The sequence below is a fragment of the Heliconius melpomene genome, chromosome 9, assembly GCF_056956725.1.
Source record: "Heliconius melpomene rosina isolate 202511_hmr_F chromosome 9, ASM5695672v1, whole genome shotgun sequence".
Taxonomy (NCBI): domain Eukaryota; kingdom Metazoa; phylum Arthropoda; class Insecta; order Lepidoptera; family Nymphalidae; genus Heliconius; species Heliconius melpomene.
In genome coordinates this window covers 3,451,038-3,474,380 of record NC_140397.1, presented here as the reverse complement: position 1 = coordinate 3,474,380, position 23,343 = coordinate 3,451,038, and the positions used below count along the sequence as shown (strand labels likewise).

Below are 23,343 nucleotides of genomic sequence, written 5' to 3'. Positions count from 1 at the left end.
TGTTTCGTCGTTTTCTAGCATTCTCCCCCTAAGGGTGCAAATAAGGGGTTGAAAGTTTGTATGGAAAGAACTTTAAAACGCCACCGATTATTATAAAATTTTAAATTTAGACTCCTAAAAATATTTAATTGAACATGTATTTCATGATTTTCCAGAATTCACCCCCTAAGGGTGCAAATAAGGGGTTGAAAGTTTGTATGGAAAAATCTTTAAATCGCCACCGATTTTTATAAAATTTGAAATTTAGACTCTTAAAAATATTTCATTGAACACATGTTTCGTGGTTTATTAGAATTCATTAATTCATCCCTAATTACGCAAGCGAAGCTGCGCGCGTCCGCTAGTAAATTATAAATGTGATAGTTTATGGGAATGTTTGTTCCACTTTCAAGCAAAAACTACTGAACGTATTTGGATAAAACTTTACAGTAATATTGCTTAGGTATATACCAAAATAATATATAGGCTTTTAATTATGTATAGATTTAATAATCCTATATCTTATAAAACAAAGTCGCTTTTCGTGTCTGTCTGTTGTTTCTAACTCTTCTTCTTCTAAACCACCCAACGGATTTTCATGCGGTTTTCACCATTAGGTCGAGTGTTTTTCGTAGAAGGTTTATATATAGTTTATTATTTGTACATTCTTATGTAAATTAACATAAATACGATAAATCCTATATCTTATAAAACAAAGTCGCTTTTCGTGTCTGTCTGTTGTTTCTAACTCTTCTTCTTCTAAACCACCCAACGGATTTTCATGCGGTTTTCACCATTAGGTCGAGTGTTTTTCGTAGAAGGTTTATATATAGTTTATTATTTGTAAATTCTTATGTAAATTAACATAAATACGATAAATGTGTATAAAGACCTACCCGTTGAGACACTTTCGCGCATGCGCTGCTTTAATGGTAAGTACTACATGAAAAAAATGTACTGGAGTATTGTTCCTCTTAATAAGATCTACAAAATAGTCCGCGACGGCATATTCGTATTTTTTAAGATTAACGTGTAATGATTATTTTTCTGTCTAAAAATAATAATTTCAATATATTTTTTATTGTCAGTCATATTTTTCCATAATGGTATTAATCCTTATCCTTTAAAATACTTTATTAATTTTCTACGTTAAACGAAGATAAAATTTGCTTTTTACACTGCGAATAGTTTTACAGAAAAACGCATTTAATTTTTGACACATCCCGCCGTTGACACATCAGCTGTATGTTACTCAAGTTTTACTTATCCCTTACTCTCAGCATATAAATAAGTATATTAGTTACGTTGGCCATTTAATGTAGACCAAAACTGTCTTTTACTGTTTTTCATTTCAATAAGTACTTTAGAAGTTGTTACAATATCAAAAAATCCTTGCTGCGAAACGGTTCGCCTGCCTTACACGCATCGGTGGTTCAGTGGTAGAATGCTCGCCTGCCACGCGGGCGGCCTGGGTTCGGTTCCCAGCCGATGCATTCTATTTAATTTTCCTCACAGGCAGCCACGTAGTGCTTTCTTTTTATCAGGGACAGAATACTCTCTTCAGCATTAACCTCAAGCTCGAAAAAAAAGCCTGCCTTTATAGCAACGAAGATTTAGATGCGTTTGCACGTATTGGATAGTTCGAGTTGAATGTATTATTTCAGCGCGATATATTTGGTTTCATATTTTTTGTAGTAGTTATTAGTAGGTAGGTTTTTGTTTATAATTTCTTCCGTATAAAAATAGTAATTTAACTATCTAAAAATAGTCATTTAAATATATTTTGATAAGTACTTCAAAAGATTAATAGCACAGATTTAAAATTACTGTACCTACTAAAAAATCCTTGCTGTGTAAAACAATTGGAAAATCCTTATTGAAACTACGAAAATGCGGGTTGCATTAGGGTTTAATTAATTTTCACATTATCTTAAGTGCTTTGCAAACATACATTATATGTATAATCTAGGAGTAAAAACGGGCGAAGCCGCAAGAGGGTCGCTAGTTTAGCTATAAAATAACAAGCGGACGAAGCCGGCTTTGAGTAACTAGTATTATGAATGCGAAAGTTCGTGGAGATAGAGTTTGTTCCACATTCACGGAAACTCTACTGAATTGATTTAGATGAAACTTTACAATAATTTTGCTTATACATAAGAATAACACATAGGTTAAAATTTATGAATAAAAAAATGTTTAATTTGAATATAGACATATAATAACAAGTCTACGCTAACTCGCTAGTATTTTACATATGTACTTACGTTACTAAGAGGTGATCCATTGGTGCATAAAGAAAGTAAAGCTGTAAAATTAATTATTTACTTATATGAAAAAAACTTCAAGAAGTAAGTATTTTTTTAGTTTTTCCAAAAATCAACAATTACTGAAACAAAATACTCACTAATATGAAAAATATTATATAAACACATCATTAATATTGAGGCGAAAAGCGAATAATCTTAGGAATTAACTAAGAAATGAGCAGAAATGAAAAACAAATTATACGCTTGAAAGAATTTAATATCTTCTACAGAACTTTACGTCGGTAACTGTGAAATCTGAAAAGAATTTTATTAATTATCTACAATTGTATGTTTTTTTAATTTATTACCTGGAATACAATTTACAGTACAAAGATAAATTTCTGGCTTTTTATAAATGTCTAAATAAAATAAATTTTATAATTAGCTTTTTTACTTTATTGAATGACATTAATCCTACTCCTAGTTATTATTTTTATTATATTATGAATATGGAACTTTTTAAGGATTGGATTGGATTGGTTGGAACTTTATGAATTATTTACACACCTTCACTAATGGTAAGGAACAAAAAAAAATGCAACGATTAATTAGGAGACAGAGTAGTTTTTATATAACTTACTAGATCTTTTAAAAATAGTTTTTTAGATTCCCTTAAATTGTGTGTTAGATCCTTCATATAACTGGAGTAGAGAGAGAGAGAATCTGGTAACCTAGTGTTAAGACACTCCCACTTAAACATTTCTCATTTTCCGCCAAATCCTGGAGACGTTGCGTGGTGATCGGAACTCGTCGAAGGTCTTTGACTCATTACCACAGCGAGGAAATGAACATATTAAACATTTTATTCCCCTGCGTGGGAATCGAACTCACAACCCGTGGCGTTTACAATCACATGCTTGCCACGACAGGCCGTGTCTACAAACGGCCTACAAATACTTAAAATTAACAAAAAAAAAGTTTTATTATAGAAAATAATCTTTCTTACCATGTTCAAAATCACAATTATATTTATACAAATCACAAGCACTACTAAACTTCTGTCTCTTATTGAGGCGACGGTCTCGTCCACACACGGCCCTTCCGTCTGTACGGCAGTACCTGGCACGCCAACACCAATACTCCTTGATTACCGCAGCTTTGCCTGGCTCTATCATTGGAATTGTTCTCTAAACATTAAATTTTATTATTTTAACAGTATTAAAAAAATAAATCAAAAATAAATCAGCTTCACGCTGTATCCCGCACACAGAGGCAGACAGGCAGGCAGAGGAAACCTAGTGTTAAAACACTCCATTCCCAAGTTTCTGCCGAATTCTGCAGGCATTGCGTGTTGAGTGGCAGAACTCATTATGCAATACCTCTAGAATTCGGCGGAAAGTGGTTAAAGGAAGTACTTTAAAATTAGGTTCGCAGGTTCCCTCTGCCATGAACGAGACACAGCGTATAATATAACACAATGTTAAGATAAAATAACGTTATAAATGATTAATAACTAATTAAAGATATAAGCATTTTTGAATTTAATTAAAAATATTATTATAAAAGATATTTGTAATAATTTGTTAATTATTCATTACAATATTAATTAAAGTCTGTAGGTTATGGGTTCGATCCCCACTCGAGGAAATGAAACATTTATTTAAATTTATATTTCCATTTCTTCACACCGGTGACCAGGCAAACTGACTGCGTTGAGTTCCGCTACTCAACACGCAATATCTCTAAAAAAATCAGTGCAAACTGAGAAACGCAGTATCTTATATTATTCATATTCAATAATTTATTAGATTTCATTGAATCATAGACACTTGAAATTATATTTCACATACACATACAAAATTGAATAAAACAATAAAAAAAATGGTTTAAGAACTTTAATTGTCAATATAATAACTTAATCAATTCCACTATTTTCTGTTCTTAACTAATAATCATCGTCACTCTCTGTCTCTGCGTGAAGAGCAACAGCTTGACCTTCATTTTCATTTTTAGTTTCATCATCGTCATCGCCATCATTTTCCTCTTCAGCGCCTTTTGTTTTCTTTATTTTAGATTTACCTTTTTCCTCAGATCCTTTTTCTTCTTTAGAAACATCTGTCTTGTTATGATGGCCCGATTCTTGCTCTTCTATTGGTGGTAAGTTTTCGCATATTTCAGGGTCCACCTTTTTGAAATCTGTAAATTAAACTGTATATTATTTGTAATATATGAACAGGTTATATACTATATTATATTTGTTACCTATACAATTAATACGTACTGGCTTCGTTTAAGCAGTTGTACTCCTTTATGTCACAAGAGTCGATAAATCTTCGAGGTTTTCCATCCTCATCCTTACCACATTTTTCTTCCCCATTATGAATACAAATTTTAGCTTCGTAGCATTTCTAAAAACATGTTTTTTTTCTCATATGTTTTTAACTAACAATTGAATTTGCAGTATTTATTATTATTATTATATTATTAAATTCTTTAGCGAATCTCGAAAATGTGAAATATTTATAATAATTAATTCAGCTAGAACGTAAAAACAATGTGTTTGGATAAATTAGTATAAGGATCCGAAAATTTTCTTAATTTTTTTTTATTTATACTTACATTTGTAACACTCTTCCGGACCATTACAAAAATTAAAGTAAATCCTAAAATAATAAAAATATACTTTTATGCACAATTAGAATAATAAATAATAATATTATTGTTATTAATATATCACTGTAAAATACTTCACCTAATAAATTTATAATTTTGTTTCGCATGTCGAACTTATAATTCAACTAGAGTGTAACGATTTTCCTTATCGGTCTATTTCGTGAAACTGTAAAAAGAAAATTAAAATTTCAATTCAGATATTACACCCACAAATATTCTGTAAGTGTTTATATGCCTAAAAATACTGTTATAAAGTTAATATTTCTTTTTACACTTTATTTAAATGTAGCCTACGCAAAGACAGGAAAATATAAAGTAAGATATAACTTCAAGAACCTTTTTTTTTCAGTATCCCACAAGCAGTTGTAAGCAATGAGAGCTTAGTGTTAATACACTGTACTCCCCACTTTCCGCCGAATTCTGGAGGCATTGCGTGTTGAGTGGCGGAACTCAACGATCTACTTGGCCTCGACTGCAGATCCAATAAATAAAATTATTAAATATTTTCATTTTCTGGAGCTGTCGTGCTAACCTAACCTAACCTTCTCTGTTTAAGCTCATCTCTCTACTTAAACAAACTAATTCTATTAGAAATATGTATATGTAAACGGTTACAATTTTTAGTCGCCATGTATAGAAGCTTCCATTTGTGAGCATAATGGTAGAAGAAAATGTGGACTTGAACCAAAAACAAGAGAAGTGAGGTGGTTTATTGATCAATGCGATATATTGGAGTTTAATTGTGAATATCGTACAAGTCAGTACATTTTAGTTAACAAATTTGATTTATAATATTAATTTTTCAATAATGAAAAATACAATTGTCAATGGAAAACTTTTACTTTGAAATACGAGTATCCCTGTACACGTATACAAGGGGGCGCAATCGGATAGAACCTGATTATGGTAATCTTAAATGATTAATTGTTAGTCTATCCCCACTTGAAGAAATGATTTCATGACCAATCTCATCTGGTAAGGCAAATTTCAATTCCACCACTCAACCCGTAATATTTATAATTACGGCGAAAAGTACAGAACCGAGTGTGTGTGATAGTAAGTTCGTTCTAGTACATGTATATGGAATGAAATTAAGTATATAAAACTACATTATGAATTTAAAATTGGGCCAAAAATATGAACTCGTTAAGGCTTAGCAGCTTGCCTGTAGAGAATAAATAAATTAATGCATATTACAGTAATTCAATTATTCTATACAGGCAGTTTCAATTTTAATCTTCATGTATTTCTAATAATATTTCTTAATCAATAACTTCTAGCATAACTCATTCTATTACAGAATTTAAAATATCTCCATCAAAGAAATGTCAGCATGTACCAACACCTTTATGGTAACATATTGAATTACTTAGAATAGAACAACATACGGAGAAGTTTACGTAAAGTAACATAACATAACATACTATAGCAATAGAGACTAGTTTAGTCAACAAAGTGCTGAATCAAAATAGATGGTTATCGTCATTCGTAGCTGATCACTCAAGGGAATAAACTACTGTAGACTGTAATTACAATGGTCCGTAACACAATGGGTAAGGCTTTTTCCATTTGTTTTTCAGTTTCACGTTATATTTGATATATAGAGCAGGGTAGGCAGAGAGTCTAGTGTTAGGACACTCCGATTTCTACTTTCCGACAAATTTTGGAGCCATTTTTCCTTGAGTTCCGCCACTCAACATAAAATTCTTCCAGAAGCACATACTGGCTTGACGTGGTTACATACTCGTATTTAAAGCCTATATAATGAAAACAATATAAATTACGTTTAATAGCAATTTTTTTTTTGTTTTCGTTTGTTCCAGTTATTTTAGTGGTGTGCATACTAGCAGTGCTGGTGTCTTCACACGGACCGCCGCTAGACCGCGACAATGAAGACATCACTATGGGGCGGAAGGTAAAAAAAGTATGGGCTCTTCATCGTTCATTCTATTCAAAGTGTATTAAAATGTCATAAAATGTATTATATTACCCATTCCTTATGGGGATACTTAGATATTATAATTCATTTTTTATTTTTAGAAAAGCAATTTTTTTTAATAGGAAATTTATTTAGAAACATAAATGTTGACTGTTGATGCCATCGTCTTGGACTTGGGCGCACAAGCTTGCTCCGCTATTAAGGCAACGGTTGTGGATTCGATTCCCACGCGGTGGAATGAAATATTTATTATTTTCATTTCCTCGTTCAAAGCGCGGCGTTAAGTTCCCCCACAAAACACATAGTGCTTCGAAAATTCGGCGGTAAACGGGGTACACTTCCGTTCCTTTTAATGAGGTTCCCCCTGCCTACCCTGCTAAGTGCAGGTTAAACTAACTATATTCCCATACCAAAACCACTTACTTTTTGCTCCAAATTATAATCCAACCTCACGAAAATAAAGTGTGGCTTCCAGATGGGCGCCAAGTGGTGCAGCATGGCTAAGGTGTGCAACCACGACCGAGTGCCGGTCTGCGGAGTCAGCCACGCTGGGGACGTGATGGGGTTTAGGGACCTGTGCGATATGTTCGACTTCAATTGTATTAGACGAAGAAGTTAGTTTACCTTTACTTATAGATATTAATAAAATATTAGGTCATATTTTATTATATTTTTTGTAAAGTAAGTTAGGCCAAAAATTACTTTTTTTAATTTTTATTTCTGGAGGTGGTGTAATTTTCTTGTTATGTTTACCTTCATAAAAGGGCGGCTTTCTCTCTAATGTCAAGATAATCTGTTCTTCACTTTCCACCCAAATTCAAGATATTACGTGTTAAAACCATGGTAATGAAAATAATTCATCCAACAAAAATTGGAGAGCCAGTTGGGATCGAACCTACGGCCATTGCGTTTACAGCATAACACTATTCTAATGCACGATTTGCTACAGTCTACATACATAATATTCTTTTACCTAATAATATATAGCAATGAAATATCTTATTAATGTTTTAAAAAAAACAATTTCAGATTACAAACAAACTGCATGTCCAGAAGATAAATCGGTTCTAACCGTTTCACGTCGACCTACCAGCAGCTACTATGACGAATAAATCATCAATTTTTATAATTTAAATAATTTCATATTAAAAATTAATTTTAAAATATTAAAATTGCTTGTAAACATTTTTTAATTTGTCTATATACTTATTATACGTTGATATTTAAATAAATTATTCATACGCCTTTTATTTTTCTGCTTCAGTAATATTAGATTTACGACATAACGACCTATGCTCGATTAGCCTGGTTATATTTAGCAAAGGTCAGGGATTCGATTTTTACATTTCAATTCATATCATTACACTTGTTAGTCTCTCGTCTAAATGTAAAAACGTTTAGATATTTTCTCTGCGAAAAGAACGTAAAATATCTATTTAAAAAATTGCTATAGCTGACTCTCTTTTTTAAAAAAATGTTTTAGGGGTGTTTACTTCAAATATTTTTAATGAAATAATGAAATTTTGTAGGCATACAGGATGTAAGCATTTCATTTAATAGCAAAATGTCAAATATAAAGTAAGTAAGAAAGGTAAACGGAGACCTTGGTTGACCTTCGAAAACACAATATCCAAGGTACTGGAGGAAGATTACGTAAAATGCACGAGGACCTCCCGGAAGGCATGTATGTATGTATATGCAAATTGATGAAAGTGGACGAGGCAAAAGAGATATGTACCTAGTATAGTGATCTAGTGTTTGGCGTTTCTCTATGGCTGCCCCCCTAGGGATACAGCGTAAAACTAAAAAAACCTCATACATATATTTAAAATAACTCTATAAGAGCGTAGTTTTAAACAAATTAATTGTTTAAACGTCGTTGTGACATAAATTTGTAATGATTTTTGTATAGGTATAATATTTTTGAAATACCTAAAAAATGTCACTTAATAATATTTTTTTCTTTATTTGTATGTACTATAGTGCTCGCTTTGTACCACATTATATAAATGTAGGTCGACGGGAAGTACCTTAGGTTTTGCTTACGCGCCAAGTTTCTTACAAAATTCAGTAAAATTTTTGCATAATAGTTCTTTGATTGAGTTGACTTAGAAGCTTAGCTGATATTTCATTTGCTTCAAGAGACTTCCTGAATATTTAAAATTAATTTGAGCTCCACGGGTTCTGACAGACGGACTACAAAGTGGTCCTACTCCTATAAGGGTTCCGTTTTTACCTTTTGAGGCTAAACCTGCTGAACCCTACAAATATATTATTAATTAAGAACGAATCCTGAATTCATAACATTTTCTACAATTAATTAACATGGATACAATTAATATAAACATAGTTGACAACGACATCCACGAATAGGTAAATCAGTTACAGAGATTCCAGGAACAATATAAACATACAGACCTTGTTTAACTTCATTGTTAGCCTTTGAATAGTTCCCTTCAACAGTACATCCGTTAATTATATCGTCCTTTACTCGCTTAATGAGATATCAGTTCTAAACTTTACTTTGAAGCACTGTAATGAGTTTAATTAATATATTTCTGATTATATCTTCATTTTCAATGGTTAAATGTCATGTAGTGGGCGATAAAGCGCAAATAGTAAGTTAAAAAACTTCTTTTTAGTAACTAAGCATATTTAATATTTTTTTCTTTATGCATCTATGATTTAAAGCAGAGAGAGAGAACGAATTGAAACATAAAATCAGCTTCACGCTGTATCCCGCACACAGCAGGATAGGCAGAGTTAACCGAGTATTAAAACACTCCGTTCCCCACTTTTTGCCGAATTCTGGAGGCATTGTGTTCTCGACGCCGCCCTTTGCCTCGACACCAGAGCGAAAAAATGGAAATAAAAACGTAAATATTTTTTTTGTTTGAATAGAAAAATAGCCTATATACAATAAGTAAGCTTATTATGTTGTATTGTATTGCAGTCAGAGCTCAAGAAACTATGCGAACACGCCTATATATGTTTCCATGATAACGTCATTATTTGTGGTAAATCTGTCAACGAAGCGAGAACCTTCCTCGATCTGTGTGATCTTTACGAATACTCCTGCGAATATAATATGGGTAACTCATTTTATATCTCTTGAGAAGCGACCTAAACGTGACAGGTTGCGGGTTCGATCCCACTTAAAGAAATTAAATATTTTCATTTCTTCGCTGTGGTGTCGAAGCAAAAGTGCTGTGTCGAGTTCCACCACTCAACTCGCAACGCCTCCAGAATCAAGAAATGGGGAACGAAAGAATCTTAATGGAAACAGAGTCTTAATACGAGGTTCCCAGGTTCCATCTGCCTCATTGATGTTTGATTGATTTCTGATGTCATTCTAAATGTTCAAGGCGCAGTGGGTTACAGAAAAGGAATTAACGTTATGTGATGTAGCCTATAGTCTCTCTTGGTGAATTATCTAAGCAACACAATTTTTATTTTTTTTATTTTAACCTAACCAATATTTAATTCCTAATATCAACACGTTCAACCAAAACTCTTCAGTTTTATTATATTAGTTCAGATTTATTTTTTCTATAATACTTACACAAAAAAAATACTTAAAAATATTATTTATGTTTTTTATTTATTTTTCTTTTTAGTTTTCAGGCATGTTAAAGAAGAGGAGGGAGTTTGTCCAAATCCAAAAGAAATAAGACCAGGTGCAGGATAGAAAATAAGAAAGATCTATGGAAAAGTATAAATGTTTTATTTATGTCAGTTATAAATTTATTTAAAAGAAATAAATAAACTGTATTAGACTTTGTGTTATTATTGTGTTGATCGTAAAAAACGATTTTAATTTTTACGTTTGGAAAATACAGGTTTTTTATACTTCAGTATTCTTTCTATTTATTCCATTTTAATTTTTTTAAATTATAATTTAGGGCTTCCCTCAAATACTGGCTTGCAAGAAGGAACAAGTGCAAAATCTGAAACAAAAATTCAATATCAGTCCACGAATAACTAACAAATTTAATATAAAAAATGGTATTTCATTGAAATTATAGAATAGAGAGAGAGAGAGACAAATACTAACTATATTTCCAATAGCAGTTCACTTGTAGCATATGGCAAATGTCATCAAATTTCCCATATCCGAAATTATCATCGTAACCGCAAACAGGATCCATTTTCCTGTGGCACAGTATCGCCACCGCACACCACGGACTTATTTTATTATCACCCTGGTTATTCGGTACCAGCATGGGATTTCCGCCCGTGAAAGAACGACGTGACTAAAAAGAATAAAATGTATAATTCAGCCTTTAAACATAGTACCAATATAATTATTGAAATTCCCATATAAAAGAAAAATAATTTCAAAGAAATAGTAATTTATAGGAGAACAGAACAAATCTAAGTAACATCGTCCAAGCATATAAGTAATAATAAAGATCGATTGCTAAGAAAGAAAACAAAGGAAAGTTATTTTACAGTTTAATATAAATAAGTATAACGGAGAAATAACGAATAGATACATAAAGATTTTTTTTAAATTAAATAATGGAAATATAGATAATAACTAATAATTCACTAAACACTTTGCTGGGATGGACCATCTTCTATTCCGTCAACACTGAGTTCTGCTTTTATTAATTTTATTAAAAACGTTCCATATTTAGGAATGTTCTTTATAAATTTTACTACCGAATTATCCGGATCAGAATCAACGTTATTGCGTCTACTCGTAGTGTATTGTGCTTCTATTTTTTCAGGTAGGTTAGGCTTCGATATATTTTCCCCCAAATTTTCAACTATAGCCTTCGTGGACTCCTCGTTGGAATGAAGGAGTTTCATGATATATTCCAATGCCACTGTTTGCTGCACTAGCTTTTCTTCAACAAATTTTTGGAATTCATTTATATTAGTTTTATCGGAACTGGTTTCACGTTTGGATTTTCTCTGATAAAATAATTATGACACTTAGGTAGGAAAAAAATTAAATTAAGCTATAAAGATGTCGGTAAATTCTTACCGTCGGCGGCTCCACAGGATAAACTAAAATATTTTCCAAGTTTTCAATAGGTTCTCCATAAGCGAGAGTTACAATTGAAAGTAGAAGAACGCCTGAAGCAAGAAAATTCTAATTATTTTAATGTTAATTAAATATTTTAATATAATAGAAATAAAATTACCTAAAACAAGAAGCCGCATCGTGTGTGGTTTTGTTTCTGTAACCCTTACAAATATAGGGAAGAGTAGAGTAAACACACTTATAGTGTCGATAATTTAGACTGATGTTGCACTAATTTTGATACTTTTATATTTAATATTAATTACATTTGAAATTATCTTATATAAGGGGGTAAATATGGCGGACGAAGTAGCGAGCATTAGGGGAGGCCTATGTCCAACAGTGGGCTTTAAAAGGCTGATGGATGGATGGATGAAGGGAGTAAATATATAACATTTATTATGCTATCAATTAAAGAATGTGTCGCAGAAGTACAGCTATTTGTAAATATAGAAATGGGTTTGATCTCCAGTCGGGGAATGAAGTATTTTCAATTCCTTACTCTGATATGACAAAAGATTGATGATGAAGAAAAGCGGTTAGGTTAAATTAGCTAGTTGGCAGAAAGTGACAAGGAATCGGTTCACACTAGGTTCTGTCTACCTACCCTATTATATGTAGAATATAGCGTGTTGCTGAAAATATGTATATCTGAAGAGAGAGAGACATTAAAGAGAACGGAGTGATTTCAAGTTGCCAAAATATTATTTTGACTTGTAGATAGTAAATCTTGTATTGCAAGAAAAAAAAGCCTTAAAACTAAAGAATAATTAATGAAAATAACGCATTTTTTAATTAGTATCAAAATCGCTGAGCCCGTATACATTCTGTACGTGTGATTTATAGACATTAAGGCCGGCGTGATTAAATTACTAGAGCTGATACGGCTCTCAGACAGTAAATTGCACTATTACAGCCGTCACATGCTTCTTAATTGGAATTAAAAACCATGGATTATTCTTTAAATATACATATATATTATATATTTCTTTATTATAAGTATATGAAATCTTATATGTAAGGAATATTTGGAACAATAATCCTAAATACCATGTTTATAGAAATTTGTTTATATTCAGAAAATTATTTAATTTTAGGAATCACAAATCGATTATCTTCTCATATTTTTCCTTTAAATTGAGTCGTAAAAGTTAAGTTTTAAAAGTTTTTAAAAGTATTAAAAAAACCATGTTATATTATTGTTCAAGTATCATTCTATAAAAGTTTATTTGTATAATTGTATTCTTAAGTTAGTCAATTCTTATAAATTGTACTTCCATCTATAATCCTAGAATTGGTACAGAAGCCTCGATGGACGACTTAATCGGTTTTTAATTTTTAATATATTTTCGATATAATAAACTGTTACTGCAGTAAAATGTAATTTCTTCACTTTTATATTCAATTTCGTCACTGATAATAAATAATACGTCAACACATAAGTTTCAAGTTTTAACAATAAAAAGTTTCGATTACGTTTACGATCACAGAAAAAAGGAAGTCAATGTTTTTGCTATACAAAAGAGAATAATATATATTAGAAGAAATATGAAATATAATTTAAAATGATCTAATATAATGCTTTTGTTATTAGGTAAAGTATAACTGTGAATTATTAATTATAACTGTAGGTAACCCATTTTTCTCATAGAAAATATTATTTATTTTTCATTTTGTCATTTTATTTCCACTTGCCACTGTCGTCGAGGCAATTAATCTACAGAGACAGTCAACTGTCACACTCAAGTGTGTCGTTGTATGGACAATAAAATTATGTTAGAGACATTTGCTCTAAAAATGTATTATTTAATAGAGAATAAAGAAATATAATTAAGGTTCTAAACTGGTTTTTGAAAATTTTTAACAATCTAAAAATTTAAAAGTCTTCATGCACAGCCTCTTTTGTGTACTTTTAAGTATAAGAATTCATTTATAAGATAATAACTTCTTAGAAGCCATGTCCGTATTGTTCAACGAAATGAATTTAAATTTTTAGTCACAATTTAATATTTACATAAAGAATGTATAATTTAGAGGCCGTCAAGCCACAGGGGCACAAGGGTGTGATGTAACGCGACGGTTGTGGGTTCGATGCACACTCGAGGGAATGAATTATTATTTATTAATAGTTTAATTTCTTCACTCAAAGGCACCCAGGCGATAAGACGACAACCACGAACGGCGGATCTTTGAAAAATTTCGCGCGTCGGGGCGTCTTAATCTAGTGGGGAACCTAGAGGGAACCTAGTGTTCCCTCTGCCTACCTCTCTGTGTGCGAGATAAAGCGTAGATTTAATTTCATTTCAATGTATAATTTATTTTCAATTTGTTTTCAGTTCTTATTCCTATATTACTTTTTACTTTCGTCAATGGTCACAGTGAGACAATCAAAGTAAGTTTATATAATTTTATTTTCACTCCTACAGTCTAACACCCGCGAGGGAGGCAAGACCTAAATTGACATAATTGATTTCTCTCTATCAAAAATAAAGAAATAGTAATCATGAAAAAATTGAGGCCTGTCATGAGCGCATGGGCACAGGCCTGAGACTATAAATGGGAGAAATAATATTTTATTAATCTCATTTCTTCGCTCCGGTAATGAGGCGAAGCGCGGCGTTGAATTCTGCCACTTAACAAGCAATCCCTCCAAAATTAGATACAGTTTTGTATTTATAAAAACAATGAAAGTCGTGTTTGTGCAGCTTCACGCTGTATCCCGCTTATAGCATGGTAGGCAAAGAGAACATAGTGCTAAAACACACCGTCCCTCACTTTCCGCCGAATTTTTGAGGCATTGGGTGTTGTTAACACACCTTGTAAGACGAAAAATATAGTGTGGTTCTTTATAAAAGCTCTTTTTCTTTAATCATAACAATAATTAATACATCATTCTTCTAGAATGAAGAAGAATGCAAGATAGCGGATCTGTGCGTCCACGACAAGGTGCCGATGTGTGGTATCGATTCTTGCGGCGAAATGAGGACGTTTATCGACACGTGCGATATGCACGAGTTCAACTGCGACAGTAAGAAAGGTAGTCATTCATTATTCTTTTTCTCTTTTAATTCTTCTATTTATTTTCTACGATTATTTAATTACTTTTAGTTTTAGTAGAATTATTATCTAAGAGACCATGGGTCACTGTCAATGCGACAGGTTGTCGGTTCGATTCCCATTAGAGGGAATGAAATATTTAATATTTTATCAAAAATATCTATAACTACAACTGAAAAAAATATCTATAACTCTATTTTATAAGTATTTTGATATTAATAAATTTTATAATAGAACAGATCGTAATTAGATTGCACTTAAAAATATTTTAAAATACCATTTACATTTAAACATAATTATGTTATTTATAGCTAATTTATTTAAAGAAGCAGGTATAGCAAAATGACGTTGTTATTATTTTTTTTTAATATGATGAAAAATATAAAGGACATTTTTAATTACAATTAAATTTAATGGAATATTAACTAATACATCTGCAATTTCACCAATCACCCTTGACCATACTACAATCATGGGGAAACCTAGAGTTACCATATCACCATATTCTATTTTACTTGTAAATTTTAATTAAAATCACTGTATATTTGCATCCTACGCTGTTGTTTAAACGTAATCCAGTGTATAAAGCGCCTGTCACGTACTCCGTAATGCAGTTCACCTGGACTGATATTGCTATGTAAAATTTAAATATATTTTGACTTTCCTAGCAATATTAAGTATATAAACAGGTTCCCAGTTTTTACTGGCAACATTTATAAATAACAAAAAATGCTGTTTTTATATATGTATCACATATAATTTTAAATCTATTAATATTATTTTCGCCTTGGCTGGCACCTAGTCCAATGTAAGTCCGAATATAAGTATCAATTACACCAGTAATTGTTCCTTAAAATTGTGTTGTTTTATATCTTCCGTTTCTGAGTGACTATAAGAGAATTCACGAACGAAACTACTGGACTTACAAAATCGACATTTAGAAACAAACTAAATTATCATATTTTACATCTTAAATAAAATTCCAGGCAATGAATCCTGTGCACGGGAAATTTTATACATGTTTTTGTTTTTAGATTTCAAACAGAGACCAATCCATGAGTGCTGGGTGACGTGCAAACGAGGACGCTCCTTCAAGAAGCCCGAATATAGGGCTGATTGTAATGTTAATAAGAATCGACCAGCATAAATAAAATATTTAAATAATTTTAAAATAGTTTTTTTTAATCACATAAGAGTAAAATTTCTATTGAATCCAAATTCGTCCAAGACACTTGTTGCATGACAAATACTTTTAAAAAGTATTTAAATACTTTATTAAAAAGTATTTGTCTTTTAGTTTTAGTTATAAAAAGATAGACCCCCTAATAGTACTATCAGAATAAAAGTCTTCCACTTTCCCTATACCTTTTGCTATCTATTGAAGCGAAAATTAATCATATCAGTTTGATTGAGACAGAAATTGGAAAAGTGAACCGCTCGAGCAGAAAATTAATTATCTCCAGTCAATATTTTCTCACTAGTAATTGAACCTATTGATTCCTTATAAAATTGAGACTTGTAGCGCAGGAGCACAAACGTGTGACTATAAATGCGACAGGTTTTAGGTTCGATTCCCTCTCATTTCCTCATACATACAGCGTAAAGAAGAAAAAAAATTTAAAAACGCAGCGTTCAGCTCCGCTAGTCAACTTGCAACGTTTCGATTTGTGCAGAATGTGGAGAACAGTGTTTCTTGACATCTACTTGCTTCTCGAGAATATAAGGCATGAGAAATATATATACCTACTTCAAGTTTAGTTATTTAATAGGTATTCACATTTATGATTTAAATCATTATCGACCACTGTGAGAAATAGCAATGCGTCTTTTACGATATTGCAGCGAAATTGCTTTAGCATTTTAAAATATTTATGAGAAATGCTACAAAGGATATTCTTATGTATTTTCATATGTTTAACAATCGAGTTTAATATTTGCTATGCACATGTTGACGGGGCAAAGGTAAGTTTTGTTGAGTTCTTAGCATAGACAGTTTTTTTTAGCTTCAATCTGTATTCCGTGTATAGTGGAGTAGGCAGAGTGAACCTAGTGTCAATATACTCCGTTCCTCACTTTCCTTTGAATTTTCAATACATTGCGTGTTGAGTGGCAGAACTCAACCATGCTCTTGCCTTGTTACCAGAGCGAAGAAATTAAAATATTTATAAATAATAATTCATTTCTCCTAGTGGAAATCGAACTCAACAATAATAGTATTTACAGCCACTGCGCCACGACGGATTTTTCCTAAACAAACAAAAACAAACAAAAACCTGTACACGTCATCTAATGAGACCAGAAAAGGCCAGTCAAATATAAAACATCAGCTCTAATTTTCCCAAGATTTTATTTCATTTTATTTATTTTCTAAACCATAGCTTCAAGAAGAATGCAAGATAGCAGATATTTGCCGCCACGATCAAGTACCAATCTGTGGAATAGACTCGTGCGGAGAGATGCGGACGTTCATAGATACTTGCGACATGCACGAGTTCAATTGTGACAGCAAAAAAGGTAATATTATCCTAATAACATACATATTCCATGACAAAATATTATATGTAGCTAATGATAACTATAAACTATAATCATCATCATCATGTGTTTAAGTGGTAGGGAAGAAGACTGGCACCAGGTAGTCTCCCTCAACCTGATCTGCAGCTGTTTCTTCTTACCCACCCATACATTAGACAACAGTTTTTCTTTCTCATCGTAAATATTTCACGTTTATTAAAAAATAACATAGAACTAAGATGATTTTCACCAGCTATGACTATAACGTATTTTGATTCACGGGAATCAAACCTGTAACAATCGAATTAAACAATCCTCCTTTTCGTTTGAAGGCCTTGTCGTTTTTAAGTTAGATGACTACCTAATCCTCATCATGGTTAATTATTTGAAGATATGGTCAATATCTTATTTTACTCTAATTATAAGTAAACTTTAAATATAAAAACCTGTCTATATAAATCAATAAATGAACAAACAAAAGTCAGACATAAACAATTTAATTTAAAAAAAAAACAACAGTGACTAGACGTCTTTAACTAAGTGACGCATATTTGGACCAATTTATAAAGACCTACATCACACCCATATAGTAAAGAATACGTCATTGAAATTATATCAGACAGGGTTCATATCTCGTTGGTGGTCGGTTGGTATAGGACACCCACACTGGCGCCCTTTGAAATCTTCGATTAAATGATTCAACCCTCGCTCCCCTATGTGCCCATGTACTTATGGAGTATTTCAGGGAATCCATTCATGATACTTACATGCTATTATTTTTGACTTTTTGCTTTCTTTAGTTTTGTTTCAAAACAATTTGTAGATCATTTTTAGGGTATCATCTAAGGAAAATAGAAACCATTATAAGATCACTTTTCTGTCCATCTGTCTGTTTGTCTGTCAAGAGCCGTCTCAGGAACGCTTGGAGATATCGAGTTGAAATTCACACCATATACCCAGATCTACGTTCCCTTGATGTCTTTAAAAATTGTATTAATAAATATTTTATTCCTCCAAGTGGGGATCGAACCCACAATCAGCCACCTCGACTTTTTTTAGTTACACGCTGAATCCCGCATATAGTAGTGTAGGCAGAGGGAAACTGGAAACCAAGTATTCAGATACTTCCTTTCCTATTTTTGTTCTTGAGACATTGTGTGTTGAGCGGCGGAACTCTACGCCGCGTTTTGCCGCATTACCAGAGCGAAGGAATGAAGGTAATCAATATTTCCTTCCCCCGACTGGGAATCGCATTCCCGAACATCGCGTTTACAATCGCTCGCCCCTGTGCCATGACAGTTTCAAATAAAAACATAAATATTAAATACTGAAAACAGGTATTCTCTACTGTGACCTTAACCTTTCAGAGGTTACTACTGTAGAGTGAGCCCGTATCTCTAGAATCTAGATCTAAAACAAAGAGTTCAATTTTAAAAACTTAAAAGCTCACGATAAGAGGGCATTTTGTTTTATCTATTATATTGCTAGATACTTGTATAAGCAAAATAAGAACCATTCATATTATTTTGTTAACTTTTTATTTGTCAACTTTTCATTTAATTTTTTTTATAGCTTCATGCTATGTCAGGGTAGGCAGATGGAACCTGGGAACATAGTAGTAAGATATTCTGTGCCCATTAACATTCACTTTCCACCAAATTCTGGAGTCTACTTGGAGGAATATTTAATTTCTCTGAGTGGGAATCGAACCCACAACCTGTCGCGTTTACAGTCCCAGGTTTGTATACCTGTGTATTGGCTAGTAGAATACATACAAGCAAAGTATAAAAAATGCCAATTCAAGATGGCGGCCGCTGATTTTTTTTTTAGCTTTTAGTAGGTACATTTTGGAGAAGAAGTAAGTCAATAATAATTATTGACTTACTTCTTTACTATTAAATTAATTTAAACATGAAATAGTTTTTTCTTTATTTAATTTATTTTAATCTAGACAGTATACACGAAAGTTTATAAGTTAATAACGCGCGATGTAACAGGTCACCTTATAATCTAATAAAGTTCAATGCCCACGGGATTACATATAATATGTAAATGTTTATTAATTTCATAAATGTGCTTACAGATGATCCCATTTTTTTAAAGTATAATTAAGTTTTTATTTTATTTTCTTTTTAATAGTTTTTATTATAACGACTAAATTACAAAATTAGTGATTAAAACACAATGTTTAAATTACGGGAATGAATAATCAGGCGAAAAGCGGAAACCTGAGTCTCCCAGGTTAGGTTCCCTCTATATGCGGAGCTCCTATATTCCGCTACAAGCGGGATACAGCGTGAAAGCGAACGTGAACAAAAAAGGCAGGTTTTATAAATGTAATATTTAATTACAATATAAATTCCAACAGATTTCGTCCAGAAACCCGTCCACGAGTGCTGGGTGACGTGCAAGCGAGGTAGGAGCTTCAAGAAGAGTGCATATGGGGCGGCATGTGACCTACAAAACATAATAAAGTAACATCGATCGATGCAATTCCATTTCATAGCAACAGTTTTCATTGCATTCTATTTACATTTATAGTTTTAAAAAAAAATATGCTAATAGTTTTTTGTATGGTTGTAATAAAATTTGAAAAAAAATACTGTAAAAATACAGTTGTTTCAGGTTGTAGAGTCAATTACGGCGTGACCATAGCGAAAAAATGGAAATATTTTTAGGTATTGAATTCTTCGAGTGGGAATCGAACCCAACCTGTCGTGTTTACAGTTACAAACGAAATACTTAATTAATACCATTTTTGTATTCCCATACAAGCATTGTATATGTATAAACTATTACTAAATCTATATATATTTTTTTTAAGATCTATTTACTACCATTTTTCGGGTGTTTCACGAAACCGTTTTAATACTTTTATCCGTTTCACAAAAATCCAATAAAGTTTTTCGCGTCCATTAGTGCAGTGCGCTACCTTCGTCAAAGTATCTTTTAAGTATAGCTAACGTTTAAATATAAAGATATTTAAAATATATAAAATAAAGATTTCATTATGCGTAAAGAATTTCTATTTTGTAATTAAAATACTATTTATAACTTCAATTTCGTCGTGGCATACGTGGCATAGGGCAACAAGGATGTGATTGCAACGCGACGATTACGGGTTCGATCCCCATTCGGGGGAATGAATTATTATTTATTTATATTTTCATAACGTTGACTTCCGCCACTCGACGCGCTCGAATACCTTGGAAAATTCGGCACAAATGGGGGGACGGAGTGTCTCAACACCATATTCCCTGTACCCTACTGTGTGCGGTACAGTGTGAAGCTGATAATATCAATAAGTGTACTAAACACTAAATTGGAGTTATACATATATACTAACCCGATCAAAAATTATCACGGAATTTTCTAAAGAATTCCTAAAAGCTTAAAATTGCTTAAAATCGTAAAGCAAATTTTACTCAATATGAAAAGAGAAAACACAGAAAACACAGAAAAAAAAATTAATTAATAATAATTAATAATAAATTATAATAATTAATTCAAAAATATGTAAATAAAAAAAAATATGTAAAATATTTTATTATAACAAAATATTAAAAGAACAATAACTTACAACAAGGCACTTATTGTTCGAGATCACAGCTCTTAATAACGTATATCCGGTACGATATTCATCATTATTCTTATTAAAAAAATATTAGCAACTAATTCATCATATAATAAATTACTTATTAACTATAGAAACAATGAAAAATATATATGTAAATATCTAAAATATATGTCTGTATGGCGGTCACACTATAGAATAATTTGGAAAATAGATAAACCAAAAAAATATTATAAAATTGGACTTAAAATTCAATTCCGTAAACAAAATTAGTATAATCGATAAATTTAATTAAATCAAAACAATCAATTTTCAATGCCTATCCAAGAAACCAGCACTTTTAACAATATCGTAGATCCTTTGCCTCGGTATCTTCTCAGCTTCGCGTTCCACAACCTGCATTTCCTTCTTCGTAAACCATGACTCTTTAGCCAATCCTGCAGCTATCGCTGGGTTACTGTAGAACGCGTGAGACTTCAGCAGCTCTGGTGGTAGCAAGGCTTCGCTGGCTGCATTCTGTTCCACTGCAGGATGTGAATGGATTACAGGGCCGCTATGAGCGTATTCGATTCCCGGCAAGGCTAGAGGTTGGGTGAATATCAAGGCTGGTAGAGCCTGAGCAATTGCGAAGACAGATGCAGAGACGATTAAGAAATTCATGTTGATCTGAAAAATATATTTTATAATTATTAATTGATCTATAAGTTTTCAAGTGTGTATTTGATAGCAATGTTTCTGAAATATATCTATAAATTTTGTAGTAAAACAGGTTACAGTTTTTTTATTTATTTTTCTATATAGGAATTATTTATTTATCTTTTATGTTTTCTAACCAAGTAGGGCTTAAAATAAAAAAAAACAGAATTCGGAAATTGGGGAACTTAATGGAAATCAAGTATCCTAACACTAAGGTTCCCAGGTCCCCTCTGCCTATCCGTGCTTAGCGTAAAGTTAAAAAAATATATAATAAATAGAACGACCTATTGTTAGTATTATGACGATAATCGTAATTACTTTGGAAATTACATATCTAAGTCATAGTAAGTAGGGTAATTGGTACATTTTGGCGCGCTTTACTTAATTAATAATTCACTAAGTTATTCTAATATTCAAGGTTTTTTATTGTATTTGCACTTGTGAATAACAATGCAAATTTAAAAATATTCGGCAACATTATCAAATTTTGTGTGGCACAACTAAATTAGGATAAAATTAAATATGATCAGAATAATATTTTAATTTAAAATTGTTTTCATTTCAAATGAGATTTAAAAATATTATTGCAGTGCAGCATTATAACAAAAATAATCAAAAATTACATTTTTTATATAAAAAGAAAATATTAATTGGAAGACATAAGAAAATTATTAAAACAAATTAAGAATTTTTGAGTTACCCAATTTTTCTATCATAAGTTAATTCCAGACAAAAAATACTACTTTAAATAAATAAAAAAACTCCAATATACGAGGTGTTTGGTACTATAATTACTAAAATTATATTTTAATAAAAACACATTTTATACCATTTCTCTCCATAAAAAAAAAACATACAAAAATAACCAATTTTCACATAAAAAAAACCACACAGTAAAAAATTCTAAACCGAACTTACTTCACTCGAACCACGGTCAACAATCACTACCTGCGCGTGCGCAGCGCCGCCAGTATATAAGCCTTTTACAAGCAACCTTCTGCCCACTTCCGTAATGTGCATCGGTTGTACGTAGAATAATATTTAATATTGGAATTATAATTATTAATAAAGGCCAATAGACCTGTTTATGTTTAACTAAGCTAGTAACTAGTATTTAACTATACTACCGACTAACGCGCGGCTTCGCCCGCTTAAATGTATTCAAAAAAAAATTCAAATAAAAATAAAATTATAAAAAATCTTTACATAATTCTGGAGGCATTGCGGAGGAATTCGGTGGAAATTAGAGAACGGATTGTCATAGCACATAGACGTTACCTCTGCCTATCCCGCTGTGTGCAGGTTACATTGTGAAGCAGATTTTTTTTTACATCACATCCTATGTGTTATTCTGGTGTACAAACGATATTACTATAAAGTGTCATCTGAATCCGTTCAGTAGTTTTGGCGTGAAAGTGTAACAGACATCTATCTTTAAATAATCCAATAAATATTGCATAAACACATTAATGAACTTCTAATACGAGTATATTAAAAGATATCCACACCAGAAGGTGTCAACGCATTTTATTCTCACGCTTTCCGTCCGAATTTTCAAGCAATTGGTTGTGGAGTCGCCTTTCTTGAGCAGGGAAACGATAACAGTTTCAAAGTTCATGGGGATGTTTGAATG

General features: G+C 31.9%; 6 protein-coding genes across 6 annotated transcripts; 4 read left to right on the top strand and 2 right to left on the bottom strand.

The window, feature by feature from the left end:
• The first annotated feature begins 6,227 nt into the window (after nt 1–6,227).
• Nucleotides 6,228–7,956, top strand: LOC146536210 (uncharacterized). Its single transcript, XM_085190555.1, has 4 exons — nt 6,228–6,451; nt 6,722–6,822; nt 7,313–7,451; nt 7,867–7,956. Exons 1-4 carry the CDS (start codon nt 6,433–6,435, stop codon nt 7,947–7,949), a joined length of 342 nt encoding a protein of 113 aa, XP_085046681.1. The 5' UTR covers nt 6,228–6,432; the 3' UTR covers nt 7,950–7,956.
• Nucleotides 7,957–9,365: 1,409 nt separating this feature from the next.
• LOC146536209 (uncharacterized) lies at nt 9,366–10,525 on the top strand. The gene is made up of 3 exons (XM_085190082.1): nt 9,366–9,455; nt 9,791–9,929; nt 10,455–10,525. Exons 1-3 carry the CDS (start codon nt 9,375–9,377, stop codon nt 10,523–10,525), a joined length of 291 nt encoding a protein of 96 aa, XP_085046208.1. The 5' UTR covers nt 9,366–9,374.
• Nucleotides 10,526–10,728: 203 nt separating this feature from the next.
• Nucleotides 10,729–12,009, bottom strand: LOC146536208 (uncharacterized). The gene is made up of 5 exons (XM_085190522.1): nt 11,991–12,009; nt 11,831–11,922; nt 11,395–11,757; nt 10,892–11,090; nt 10,729–10,784 (listed from the first exon to the last, which is right to left on the bottom strand). Exons 1-5 carry the CDS (start codon nt 12,007–12,009, stop codon nt 10,729–10,731), a joined length of 729 nt encoding a protein of 242 aa, XP_085046648.1.
• Nucleotides 12,010–13,447: 1,438 nt separating this feature from the next.
• On the top strand, nt 13,448–16,073 carry LOC146536207 (uncharacterized). The gene is made up of 4 exons (XM_085190520.1): nt 13,448–13,463; nt 14,206–14,261; nt 14,771–14,906; nt 15,961–16,073. The coding sequence occupies exons 1-4, from the start codon at nt 13,448–13,450 to the stop codon at nt 16,071–16,073; spliced, it is 321 nt and encodes a 106-aa protein (XP_085046646.1).
• A 731-nt stretch (nt 16,074–16,804) lies between these two features.
• Nucleotides 16,805–19,918, top strand: LOC146536206 (uncharacterized). The gene is made up of 3 exons (XM_085189880.1): nt 16,805–16,888; nt 17,305–17,440; nt 19,809–19,918. The coding sequence occupies exons 1-3, from the start codon at nt 16,805–16,807 to the stop codon at nt 19,916–19,918; spliced, it is 330 nt and encodes a 109-aa protein (XP_085046006.1).
• Nucleotides 19,919–21,026: 1,108 nt separating this feature from the next.
• On the bottom strand, nt 21,027–22,727 carry LOC146536205 (uncharacterized). Its single transcript, XM_085190331.1, has 2 exons — nt 22,629–22,727; nt 21,027–21,680 (listed from the first exon to the last, which is right to left on the bottom strand). The coding sequence occupies exon 2, from the start codon at nt 21,672–21,674 to the stop codon at nt 21,327–21,329; it is 348 nt and encodes a 115-aa protein (XP_085046457.1). The 5' UTR covers nt 21,675–21,680; nt 22,629–22,727; the 3' UTR covers nt 21,027–21,326.
• Nucleotides 22,728–23,343: the final 616 nt, after the last annotated feature.